At 34.3% G+C, this 14,056-nt stretch overlaps 2 protein-coding genes and 1 long non-coding RNA gene across 3 annotated transcripts in view; all 3 read right to left on the reverse strand.

Annotated features, from left to right (window-relative positions):
* LOC149480164 (uncharacterized) overlaps window positions 1-14,056 on the reverse strand; it is a 381,320-nt gene that overhangs the window by 319,584 nt on the left and 47,680 nt on the right. The window lies entirely within an intron of this gene.
* Window positions 2,700-14,056, reverse strand: part of LOC149480175 (uncharacterized) — a 204,404-nt gene continuing 193,047 nt past the window's right edge. Inside the window, exon 2 of the long non-coding RNA XR_016317121.1 lies at window positions 2,700-4,221. This is a non-coding gene — a long non-coding RNA (uncharacterized LOC149480175). The remainder of the gene's footprint in view (window positions 4,222-14,056) is intronic.
* The window catches only part of Chsy (Chondroitin sulfate synthase), a 46,610-nt gene continuing 36,184 nt past the window's right edge, over window positions 3,631-14,056 (reverse strand). The window contains exons 2-6 of the mRNA XM_089707198.1: window positions 13,835-13,975; window positions 8,567-8,747; window positions 7,949-8,106; window positions 6,334-6,535; window positions 3,631-6,016 (exon numbers count right to left, since the gene is read on the reverse strand). Coding sequence (XP_089563324.1) covers window positions 4,869-6,016; window positions 6,334-6,535; window positions 7,949-8,106; window positions 8,567-8,747; window positions 13,835-13,975 — 1,830 coding nt within the window. The 3' untranslated portion in view covers window positions 3,631-4,868. The remainder of the gene's footprint in view (window positions 6,017-6,333; window positions 6,536-7,948; window positions 8,107-8,566; window positions 8,748-13,834; window positions 13,976-14,056) is intronic.

A 14,056-nucleotide genomic window follows, 5' to 3' on the forward strand; every position in this document is an offset into this window, starting at 1 on the left:
TTAGATTTTTCAATTTATTTGCGACTAGCTTTCCGGCCGCGGCTTTGTCTAAAACCTAATAAATTATAAATTATTTACTAGTAAAACCTATCTCTTGAATAATTCTATCCATTAAAAAAAGCGTAACAAAATGAGTTGCGTAGATTTAAAAATTTAAGCATGCAAGGGACGGACCTATAGGAACAGAGAAAGCTACTTTTTTTAAACTAGGTATATGCGCTATTTAGTTTTTTCCCTCCAAAAGTCAGTTTTTTGAATGTCCATCGTTTATTTGTAATAATAAATTAATAATAAGTACTACCTTGGTATTCATAAACACGGAATAAAGAGCGTTCATAAAAAAGTTTCGACGTTTCTAACGTAAATGTGCAGGCGCTGAAATTTTTGTTTGCAATATTGAGGGATTTGAATTTGATTAATTTTTCGAACATAAAAGTAGTTTTAATCACTTCTTTTGTAAGACCTTTTTGTTTTTATAACTTAACTATTCTGCTAGTGACGGTCACTTTAAGATAAATCTGGCAATTTCGAGATAGGTATTTAATAATAGTCTAAGAACTATATTTCCTTGATCTAGATTTGATTCATTCATCCTCTCAAACTTTCGATATTTATTATCAAAAGAGCATAGGACAATATAATATAATACAATAAAAGCTGTGTCGTTTTGACATTACAACAATTTTAATTGGAAAGAATTTATTACAACAATTCTTATAAAAAGCTCTTTTATTCAGACGTACATATAATTCAATTGCATATATGCAGTTTTCTCATTATACCATTACGCAGCTCAAAGATGTTCTACCCGCTTTCTAGCGCTCAAGCTGTGGCTCAAGTCGCACTTGACCCGCTCTATGACGCGCAACGCCGGGGCACCAACCAATGGATCTCGAGTACATCTTTAGATTTCTTCAGCTTTACGATTGCAAATGCGCACTTTTTAGCGATGAAAGATTATTCTTGAGATTGTTAGAGCCATTGAAAACGCGGATTTATTGTTATTTGTTGATAAAATGTATATGTTTGATATACATATATTGATGATTATTATGAAATACTGTATTTTAATTACACGATTAAAGTACCTATTTTTGTAGGTATCTAATGGGTTTAATTTTTATCACCACGTGGTAACATGGACTACTCCTCCTCCTCTTACATCCTCTTACCAAAAGGAAAACTTTTTTTTCACATTAGCACCCACAGGGAATGCGTAGGAAAACAGATTAAAAAATTTTAATTTTGAATCGGACGAGATTTTCTTTCCCCATACACCTACAGTTATCTCGTTCCTAATGGCCTCCAGCGACCCACTTGGCCGCTACCATCGTTTGATCATTATGAAATGCAATCCCACGACTAATCGTTTAAATCTCGGACATAATACAGCGTTACATAAACCACAATAAGATAATGGCAGCACCTATGTGACGCAAGCGTAATTACTGTGTGAAAGTTGAAAAAATTGTGTTAATTATTGTTTTAGCCATTGCTGCGGCCGTTATGACATTTTTAAAGATGTGTAGTTTATTGCAGACGATTTGTAACGTTTAATTATAGGTGGATAGTGGCAGAAACCGCTTGACGCATCGCACCTTCTCGTGTTGTCTGTGTTGACTTGAAAGTGCGATTAGATGATGGCTTGTTTTATTAGCTCGCTGTATCAGCCGCACTAGGAATACTTTTTCCCGCTTTTACATTTTTCATTGCTGCTCCATTCTGATTGATTATTATATGTCGCTCGTTATGTTATAATATAAGTTCTAGCGCGCCTTCCTCAGTATATGAACTATCCAACATCAATTCAATTCGAACATATGTCTGTGATTCGAACCAATAGTTTTTCAGATTTGGACGTTCAAATAAGAAACTAACTCATTACAATTCAGGCATTATAATCATGATCCCCCTCACCCCTCCTCCTTCTGCATCCGCCCTTGATATATTCATCCATCCATCTTCACAAACTTTCACGTTTATAGCAGTTCGCAGTAGGATTGAAAGTGCATTCTAAATTCTCTATATTATAAAAAAAATCTAACCTATATTCTAAATCCTTACTAATATTTTAATGTTAAGAGCCAAGAAAACAAGTTAGAGAATTCAAAATTAGGTTTTCCTATTATAATATATTTTATTGCTGTCGCGCTATGCCCGTCGTCCGAAGCCTTCCCCGTAGAGCGCGACAGGGACTGCAGCTCGGGCAGCGAAAATTACTAGGAAAATTACGCAAATTCGACGTTTTGTAGTCCCCTGTGTCCTCCAATACTGGACCGATTTAATTACTTTTTTCATAATTTAGTAGAGGAAAGCTATGTTCCTACGTTTTGCATATAATGTTCAAAAATTAGTCTTATGGAAGACGGAACATAACGGAAAATCTGTCCTATTTCTTACGTTTTGAAAGATTCATATCTTTTTTAATAATTAGGATATGAAAAAAGGAAAACGTAGGATAATGGCAAAGCTAGTAATATATAAAAGAGTTTAATGTGGCATAATAACTGAAAAACATATTTGAATAGGCTCTATATAAAACGATAGTCTAGCCAAGAGATGCCGAGATATATAGGTATTGCTAAGTGTATTTTCATCATATAAAAATATATTGCGTCTAATATAGCATTTTTATGTGACACATTTTTAGGTCACTTGCACCCACACGCATTTGTTTAAAGGAAATTAAATAACACACATTTTAATAAAACATACATTTAATCGCAGCATTCTTCCATTTAATCCTTAACTCTCACCTTACAATTATGATTTAAATTACAATATCAAGTATAAAACAATATCCACACAATAATATTGCGGTAATTACCTACTTAATTTAATTGGCACTTAGCACAACTTAAAAGAGAGTTGTCATAATACAACAGATTGCAATGAATATTTCGTCCTATAGAGTATCACAATTTGGACCTTGGAGTTATTAATTTAGTATTCTTACACAGCCAATTAATTGATATTTAAATAGGCACCATTTTTAATTCATATATCTCTTATTTTATCGCTTTTTTAAATATTATTTACGTTATAAAAACCTTATAGCATAGTTACGGGCTGACTTATCATGCTCGATAGATAAAAAATACTCTGGTAAAATTATGACAATAGAATACAAGGCACCATATTCCCACCCTAGTTATTTTTATTATGGATCCCATGGACGTATAAAAAAAGACGGACGCCGTATTACGAACAAACAACGTGAAGCCACCATAGTAAGCTAGCGATCGCGTAAAGACAATAAACACGCACACACTCTCACCATAGTAAGCTAGTCGGCCGCCATTACGTCGTGAACTACCGACTGATTAACTGCGTCACTGTTTCACAAAAAATATTTAAAATGCCGTCTTGCGTGGTTAAATGGTGTCGCAACAGTACAATTTTAAATAACAAAACACAAGGGATTACATTCCACAGGGAAGCAAGTTATTTCTTTTATGTTTTAATGACAAAATTATTACGGCAAAATTTATAGAAAAAAATACAGCCGCCATTGTCATCAACACAGCTGTTGCCATGGCAACATGGCACACACGCATGGATGTTTCGCCGCCATTACTAGGCTTCACTCAATATTTAGGCGATATACCGTCCGTCTTTTTTTATACGTCCATGATGGATCCAATGTTTTTATAGATGGCGTCTATGTTTCCTTTGCACGCAAAAATAAAAGAACCGATTAAGCTGAAATTTGGTATGCAGATAGATGATACTCTAAATGCGTATTTATGTATGTAATAAAAAAAACATCAACGCAGAACAATTTACTATTGAATTATTAAATATCAAATTTTGTTCCACCTACAAATAAAGGTCTAATAAATAGCGGGGATCTACTACCATCACTTACTAAAACTGTTTTGTTCATTTTGATGTCATTAAATACAACAATATACAATACAATCATTTAAATACAATATTGTAATAGGTCTAATGACTTTTATAATATGTTTGGTCGTAAGAAAAACAATATTAATTCATTTTTGCTTGTTACATTAATTTAAAAACCATTTACTACAATTGTTATCTACCAATTGAAACTTATTTTTTACCAAAATATGCAATAACGCATAATTAGATTGACCATGATTGCTTAAATAATTTAACTTTCTTTATTTTCATGCCATCAAATTAAAATTGGATTTCGCAGTCCTTTGTTTGATGCAAAATAGTAAAACAAAAGAAATATAGTTCATATCAAATCTCGATTTCATCAACAATTATAGATTGACAAAGTTATAGATACCTATGACTGAAATTATTACAAATATGTAGTTATTTAATTATAAATTAATTATTGGCGAAATATACTTAGCAACAATTTTTAATAATTTACAACAATTAGCTAAGAGAGGACCACATTTTATAAAATTAATCTTATTCAAATCATTCTCTCTCTTTCTATCATAATATATTTGACCATAGAAAGAAAGAGACAAAGTATAAATTAGATTTAAAAGATATCACTACGTTAAATTATTATTAAGTGTTTCGAATGGAGCTGCCTTTTGAAGGCGTTGTATTATACAAATAAAATTATAATATTAGTCTACTTCGATAGGAAAAATATGTACATAATACATCTTACAATTTATAAATGCTTACAAAAATATAGTTCCTCTATTTACAAGTATAAAACTAGAAGAATAATACCAAACAACCATCTCTAATTGCAAAAGTAACTACCTTTGAATTAAACTCTCATCTCAACAATATTTGATCATTACAACAACAAACTAAAATCACAATACTGCGTCATAAAATATACAATTGCTATACATCCCTTTACAGTTAAGTAAATGCTAAAATTGTCATAGTATTTTATAATCGGGACTAGCTCAAACCCTGTGCTAGCTTGCACCTTTCTCGTTGCTGTCCTGGGGCCACAACACTTCTGGGTGATTTAACATATAATAAGTCATGTGTTTATCACTACCATACGTAGATGCCTTCGTTCCCAAACACATCAAAAACTGACTCTTTTCTAAATTCTTATCACAGTCCACCGAATGAAATTTATGCACCAAACTCTCGTCCGCTATCCTAAACACAGTTAAATTTGACTTAATTAACGTTTCGAAAAACTGTACATCTTCTAAACCCCAGCCTTTGATATTTAAATCGAAACCACCGACCCTTTCAAAGTCACATTTGTACATGCTAAGTATACCGAAACCGTATTGCCTAAAATAACCTAGATCCTCGTGTATTTCTTTGCTATATTTCAAGTCCGCTAGCTCCCTGTCCGATTTAGGAGTATCACTATCTAAAAATTTACCTATATCTGTATTAGTCACTAGTGTTTCACCTATGAATTTGTTATAATCCTCTCCGTTTACGACATCAGGATTATATTCACTGAACACTATTGGTGAGTACACTTGATTGTATTTCACTGTGTTAATTCTAATGCGCCTGAGCGTGATGTGGTTAAACATCATATCCACATCTATAAAGAACACTAAATCATCACTTGAGCATTCCTTGAGTCCTTCTGTTAAAGCTGCACCTCTGGAGAACGTAGTGGACCCCATGTGCACTATCTTTATGCCTTTCCCGTAGAGATCATTGTAATGATCTATCAAGGCTTCTGCATTTCTATAATCAAGTGGATTCTTGCTATCCAAGTATAAAACGACTATTAAACTAACAGCTTCATTGCTATTGAGCACGATATCTTCGTAGTTCTTCATGAAACGTCCGAATATCTCCTGTCTTCCCAGAAGCGGTAGGATGAAATGTATCCTTCTGTCGTAGATGGGATATTCATAGTCATCGTCACTCCACTTCAATACGTTTGGAAGGTTATTCTGCAGTTTCATGAGACCACTTTCGATGGCCTCTTTGACGTTAAGCTTGTCGAGGAAGCCGGCTGGTTGCGGACTCGGCTCGTCGAAGTCTTCGTAATCGAGAGGATCTTTCATGTTAATTTCCTCGAGCAGTTCTGGTTCTTCGAATGGCGGCGGTTCACCCATTGGCAGTTCTCTTATTTCAGTTCCTGAAAATCATGAGAGGTAATTTATATCATAAAATTATAAAAACCAAAACATACTTGCTAAGCATCATAAGATATAGATCAATCATTACGTTTACAGTCACTAAAACCGATAAACCAGTGTGAAGATATTTTTAAATGATGATAAAAGTAACAGACTACGTTTGAACAAAATAATATATTTAATGCGGAGTTTCCATATGCAGTAGTACTGTTAAAATATATTAAGTAATTTGATATTAAAAAAGTCGTGAAATACTCCTTGTTCTTTATATTCTAATCTACACGATTTTTAACAGATTAATCACGAACACACCAACCTGTAAAAGTCTGCTGCAAGTACGCATGCCGTCGAACAGCTGCCGTCATCTTCCTGCCCCTATATCTCCTGTACTTCAGCAGCAGGTCCAGCACGTGGTCCACTCCGTGCAGCGGCTGCAGCCTCGTGTATCCATATAGCAGCTCGTTGAAGTCGATCACCCGGCCGCGCTGACGGGATGGCGCGTTTATTATTTCCATCACCTGTAATGTAAACAAGGAAATTGTAGTTTTAGTACGACATTGTAGTTACAAGCGAGGTAATTAGGAAGATTCGCATAAATCGCCGTTCAAAGCTGAGAAGTTTGTCATTAAAAACTGGATATAGCTTTGTACAGCTTAGCGTTTGTATTCTAACTTCGACAATAGTAATCCATCCCATATACCCGCGACCGGAGATACATATTAAAAAAAAATAAAAACACATTTTTTTCTATGGTCGGTCGCTTTTCAGTTATCTACTTTTCAAGCAAGATTAAATTTATCGCCATCATATTATTTTTATGAGAGATGAGGCGAAGGTCGTTTTATTTAAAACACCAATTGTACATTATATTATACAAATAGAATATTTATTTATAATACAAATCTAGATAGTGTACAAAATTTCGTACAGACGTAAGATAGAAATCAAAGACAAGGATTTCAACATTATTCGTCCCAAAAATTTGTTCTTAAGATACTAAATTATACATTAAAGAAACGCAAGATAATGCATATGAAAATTTTATACTGGAACAAAAAATCTACTCATTTGAATATTTTAACACAAAAGAATATATAATGTTTTCAAATCATATTAAATGTTTTCAAATATGGTTAAAAATTAAAGCAGGTACATAAGTATAAGACCTATAAAAATAAAACAAATTTTTAAACAAATTAAAGACGTGTAGGTACGATTTAGGGGCAAGATCTTATGCAAGATTTATCTCCTATGACGAGCTAAGCATTAATTTGAATAAACTGAAACCCATAGTAACAGCAAGTTGATATCAAATAATAGTAATCAGACTTCTTCAGAAAAGAAAAAGAAGCGTTAAAATGTCAAGTGATGAGATATTATATCAATCAAGATATTTTTCCACTTATAGATAAAAATATTCGAGATTGAACTGCACTGAAGAAAACTAATCTTTTACTTTTGTTATTTTTTAATCTCTAAATGAAACCTACGTCATCTAGTGAGTAAGAGAGTGAAGAATGTAATTACTTTTGTGACTGTATGAATTGTATTGATTGATGTATTGGTTCATTCGTTCTTGCTCATTAAAGATACTTGCCTCTTGCTCGCAATCTGATATACACGTTGTTTTATTTTATTAATAACTTTCATAATAAAGAGTTTAATATTTTTCAATAAATGCAGCAATAACAATGCTCGATGAAAGAATGTGTTTAAAATTATTATTAAATTATTGTAATTTATCTCAAATTCTTATTATAACTACTACAGTCCAAATATATTTATTTCAATTATCATCCAGAGGTTTCAAAGGTTTCAATAAATATTTATTTTGTTAGATTTGAAAAAAAAACGTGGATTACACGAAATACTCTCCTGATCTTCCTCACTTAAAAACGCTATGAATATATTATATTTTGAATATTGTTTACCTCTCTAATGACGTCATCAAGGGCTTCTTTCAGAGGGCTCTCGATTCTTCTTTTAGGGTTGGAGTGGCTCATGGAGTAGATAGATTTACTGATGTAGTCGAACGGAATAATATCTTCTACCGTGTTCGCTTTATATCTGTTGAAATCTATGGGTGCACCTGAAATGTTGCAAACGTATGGTTTAATAGCGAAACAGAAGTTAGAATTGATGAAAAAGGTGGTGGACAGTAAAATTATTATTAGTTTAATCACACTGAAAATAAAATAAGGAAAATATATATATGATCTATAATTTATAAAAGTCAGATTTTTTATCTATGGTCCTTGACCCATGCTTTGCTAAAAATAACTTTTTGCTATAGGTAGTAATACATAAAAAAATCTTCTAGGTTAGTAGGTACTATACGAAGCTAAATTTGGCGTGAAACTTGTTTACGGCTTCACCCAGATTAACCCGAAATACAAACAATCAAATATTTCCTCTTTGCTATATAGTATAGCTGATGTCTTCCGGTCTGTCTCTTTTCTTATCTTTTCTATAACTTAAAATCAAGGTCAAACAATTGTCTTTTTAAACAACCTCCAGCCTTTCCATAAAATGACAGAATAGACGCTCACCTAATATTTTATTATTCCCCAAATACCCTGGTGTGCCCATCTTCGCGGGGAACAGCGGAACACCCCCCGGCAGCTCGTAATCAGCTACCTGGTCCTGTTCCACTCCAAGCTCCTTAACTGATGATGCTATCTCCCTGTGCAGGTCTAGTGATGTCTCCCGCAGGTCTTGGATTTTGAGGTTCTGGAAAATATAGAAGAACTTAAATAATGAGGTGTGCAAGCTTTTGTACTTCTAAAAATTATAAGTAACTAGTGGTCCGCCCCGGCTTCGCCCGTGGTACGTAAATGTTTAAACTATCCTATCTCTCAAGTTGGATCGAACTGCACATGGTGTGCGAATTTTATTATAATCGGTTAAGTGGTTTAGGAGTCCATTGAGGACAAACATTACACGAGATTTAGGCCCGATTCAGTGCGACGCGGACCGTCCGCACGCGGACTAGGTTTTGCGTCCGTCGCGGATGATTTTGTCGTTCAGTGCGATGCGGATCGGGATCGACTGTAACCCTCTCGGTTTGCACATTTGACGCAGCCGCCATGACAACGACAGTACTTTACATCCGCTCCGCGTGACTGTTGTCCGCCGAGCACTGAACAAATACATTAGAACCAGGCACCGTCCGCCCGCGGACATCCGCGGCGCGGAGGAGCGGCGCGGAGCGATTTCGACCGCGCGCGGATAGCTCTCCGCGACGCGGACAGCTCCGCGTCGCTCTGAACACACTGTAAGGTTTCATACATTTTACCGTCCGTCGCGGACGTCCGCGTAGGTCATCCGCGTCGCACTGAACAGGCCCTTATATATATATGTTACGGCTAAAGGTAGGTGAGAACATAAACTTAAGATTAGCCGGCTAAACTTAGGTTTATTTTCGACGAGGTGTTAATGTTAGTTTGTTCTATCTTTAGCCGGCTAAACTTAAGTGTAACCGCAGGCCCGTGGCTAAAAATGTCGGGGTGGGTAGATTTGGTTACTATAATACATGTAAGGAACAGGGCGAGTGTTTTCTGGCACTTCGCCGGCTGCTGCCGCAGCACGCTCGCTGCGCTCGCTCGGCTCGTGCGGGTCTTAAGAGTTCTAACCTAACCTAACCTAGCCACCAGCTTTCTGCCCTGAGTCGGGGTGGGTAGATTTGGTTACTATAATACATGTAAGGAACAGGGCGAGTGTTTTCTGGCACTGTGCGGGCCCCTCAAGCCCTCCACCGGCCCGGCGCTAACCAAATCTACCCACCCCGACATTTTTAGCCACGGGCCTGCGGTTACACTTAAGTTTAGCCGGCTAAAGATAGAACAAACTAACATTAACACCTCGTCGAAAATAAACCTAAGTTTAGCCGGCTAATCTTAAGTTTATGTTCTCACCTACCTTTAGCCGTGACATATATACATATATATATGAAAATTTTTACCCATATAGATTATAGTGTGGATAAGTATATATATATTGTAATTTTTTTATAACAGTGTTACTAAAATGTTCAGACATGTTCCATCTTCATGCTAATACATAATATAACGAAAACTGCCCCCCTAGTCAAGTGGCTTTCTGTTAGAAACTACGAATGTATGAGATTGACGTAGGCTGTAGATAAATATCTACAGCCTACGTCAATCTCATACATTCGTAGTCTATTCTATTGAACGCTACGCTAACAGAAAGCCACTTGACTAGGGGGGCTGTTTATGGATATTAGAATAGAAATAGATTATACATAGTTTAGAAACAGCCATAGACTATTATTACATTATATTTTTGTAAAAATAACATCTGAACAACCTGATGGTACCCTGATAGTTATAAATATATAACCATCGGGTACCACCGGTTTTGACAGCCATATCCGCAATAAACAGTAAGCTCTTGCTGCGAAAGATTACAAGTTTCTCTGATTTATAAACTCCAGCAATAAAAAGGTAATGTAAATATCTAATTCATTTTAAATTTGTTAAGTAAGTTAAACATTATAATTAACATGTATAAGCAAATTGTAACGAAAACAAAATTCCTCGCGTGTACCGGATTGCTTATGGCGCCAGTATACCTACAATTACTATTTATAAATGTCTTAATATAAAATACATTTAACATTCATGTTTATTAGGTTGTAAAATATAAAATGTCCAGTATAATAAAACTACTTAAATAATATAAAAGCTTGTTTTCCACATTCACAAAAAAAGTGATTATAATCAAAAATACACTCATGATTTTAGATTTTATTCGCAGATTTTTTTTCGTTTGTATTTTCGTCTATTTCAGAGGCTACCTGTAAATTATTTTTTTTTAAAAGAGTTTAGGATGGTTTATTACACGATACTGACAAGTCCTTTTTTTGAAAATGCTCCTAATTAGCCGCTCGCCCCCACATTCGACATGGAAAAATAGTCTAGCCTAAAAAAGCCTATATAGCGATAAGGATGCAGCTTTGTAATGGTAAAAGAATTAAAAAAAAACAGTTCATCAGATCCAGAGATACCCCTATAACGTCACAAACTCCCAAACGTTACCTTTTTATTACAGTAGTTAAGAATCTATACTAATTACTAATGTTATCTCTATAGATAATATATCATCAACTTTCTGTATCACGATGCACCAATTTAAACAGTACCGATAGCCGATGAGAACAATGTGCAAATTGATTTAAATTTCAATCAAAATGTTTTGCACGTTCGTCTTGTCTCGATTTTTTATTGGAGCCGTCACTGAGTCACAACTTTTGACTATTAACTGCATCTTCTTTAACTGTTATTTTAATATTTAATCAATGTATTTTCTTATTGGAATATCTACATTTAATGTCCACATACATAATGTACCTATATGTAACACTCGTAAAACTCCTCCCTTTCTAGGATAGTCGGGTAAAAAATATTATTAATTTTTATTTTTATTTATTAATTTTTATTTACAGAATATATCAAGTATATTTATTTATACTTGACAGATTGGAGATAACAAAGAAATCATGTCACCATGAAATGAAAACGAAAAGACATCGTATGCTACAGCTAGTGTAAATAAAAATTCAAATAAAAATCTAATGAATTAAAATTCAAATAAACCTTCACGAAAACGGGTGGCTAAGGTTTTTGTGCATAACGAGGTCATTCCACCTTTGTTATTTCCCGCCAATGCAAATATTGGTAGACTGCATTTCAGACATGTTGGTCAGTCAGGCTATCAAACCTTTTTTAGTTTTATATTTATTTTGTAAATTATATGTTGTTAAAACGAAAACAAGGAATGAAATTCCCACTGTATCACAAAATTAAAGTATGTAAATGTATCTAGAAATAGATTATTATTTTTTTACACGCTTTATATTAGCTTCACCTGTATGTTTGTATGTTTGTAACCGACTTCTTTGGGCGCGATTTTAACCCACTTTAAACGGCCAGATTTCGTTCAAACTTTGTAGATTTATTGAGGACCAATGACAATACAATAATTTGATAAAATTATTCCATTTTTTAGTTCGGTTTCTATAAAAAGCGTGTTTTTTAGTTTTTTTAAACTATTATTATTATTGTATGATCAACCAAATTGTGTGATAACGGCCCTAGTTGCTACTTATATGAAATCAGCTATCTACCACTACAACACAATCAAAACCACCCCTGTTTCAAAGATTATCCGATAAAAATAGACAAACATTCAGCCAATAATAAGTACACAAAACTACAAGTCATATATTTCCTAGAAGCATCAAATAACTGAAGCCTAATATAATATAATTTATGGCAATCTTTAGTAACTAGATGAAGAATGGCCGCGGTAACAGAGACATAATTATCTTATATTCAAAGCCTACCGAGCTATATTTCATTCACCATAAATATTGTTAGTATAATTACTAGTCTAGAATGTAGAACGACCCATAAACCTTTAGAGTCTGTTTTAATAGTAAATAAGTAATATTTTAATAGTAATCTGTGGTGTTGGCTTTTATGTTTCAATTACGTCCTCTTGCTAATCCTGTATGACAAGTCTAGTCAACAAAAAAAAATCCAGACGTCGATATAGCACACATTGAAGTTAGTTTTACCAGTTGGAGTAGGCCAACATTTAGTTCAAAATTATCTATACTAATATTATAAAGCTGAAGAGTTTGTTCGTTTGAACGCGCTAATCTCAGGAATTATTGGTCCGATTTGAAATTCTTTAGGTGTTAGAGCCCATTTATCAAGGAAGGCTATATATCATCACGCTAAGACCAACAGGAGCGGAGCAATGCGGGTGAAACCGCGCGGCACAGCTAGTAATTAATAATAATTTAATACCTAAATAATTTTTTCCAGACACTTAATCTCACGCCTTTATCAAGTCCCAAACTATCTAAAGCATGCAATGTGTAAATTAAACATTTAAATAATTTTAACGCTTCAAAACTCGTAGAAAAGAAAACGTAATGTTCACAACACAATTTTTTTGTATGGGAAATGCCCGTCAGCAAAAGCGAAGTGCACGCAAGCGAAGCCGCAGGCAAAAGATAGTTAATTTATACGATAGAAAAAATAGACAGACATCCGCTTGTAAAGAAGATAGTTTATTAATCATCATTTTATAATGTGGATGCATGTAAGCTTTATAAAATGCAACCTTTAGGACGGGACCGTGAGAATTATTAATTATTTTATATCTACATGGAAAGCAAAGAAAAATATTTTGCCATCTTAAAACATAAATACGACAAATACCAAATAGTATAAATATACAAAAAGTTATAATGTTTTACGTTATAAACCCGTTTTTAAATATTTACGTTAAAACCCTTAAAAATAAGTAAACAATCTAAATCAAAACTCTAAAATTATAGAATTAACTTTGTTTTAGGATAAGGGAAAAGGGCAGATGCATTTCACATCTGTTTCTCCGAGGTATTTAATTAACGGACTCAAGCAGGTGATCAGCCGTTCATACGCAACCCGACCAAAAGGATTAAAAATTTTACCCGATTGCAACAATGGAAAGTCATGTTTTCGAATAATTTTAGCTTGAGAGGTGTTAAAGACCTTTTAATTGTGAGACAGACAAAAAATTATTAAAATGAAAGATTAATATAACAAAAAACTAATAAATACAACCCCAATTGTACAAACGCCTATAAAATACGCTACTAACGATCTAAAATTCGTACTACGCTACGAACACCTCACACCTGTGCATATGCAACCAATTTCCACCATGCGTTTGTTCCAATATCAATGATATCACACGCACTGCTTTTCCAACTTTCTTTTGAATACAATCCAAACACTTACCTTAAAATAAGTATGCAATCTGTACATCTGCCTGTGATCCTTAACGGGGTGCAGCGAGATGGCGCGGTGGACCTCCCGCTTCTTCAAACGGCCGGTGTACGCCGCGGATCCACTGCTGTTGTGATGCAGGATCGTTTGCATCTGGAAACATGCGGGTGGATTGTTAGTGGTTTTATTATCTGTGTATTATGTGAAGAATAAGTGTCTTTAGGTATAAAACAC

This window comes from Colias philodice, chromosome 19 (assembly GCF_061535455.1).
Source record: "Colias philodice isolate Cphi_HAF_F1 chromosome 19, ilColPhil1 Martin Lab GWU primary, whole genome shotgun sequence".
In the NCBI taxonomy this organism is placed as follows: domain Eukaryota; kingdom Metazoa; phylum Arthropoda; class Insecta; order Lepidoptera; family Pieridae; genus Colias; species Colias philodice.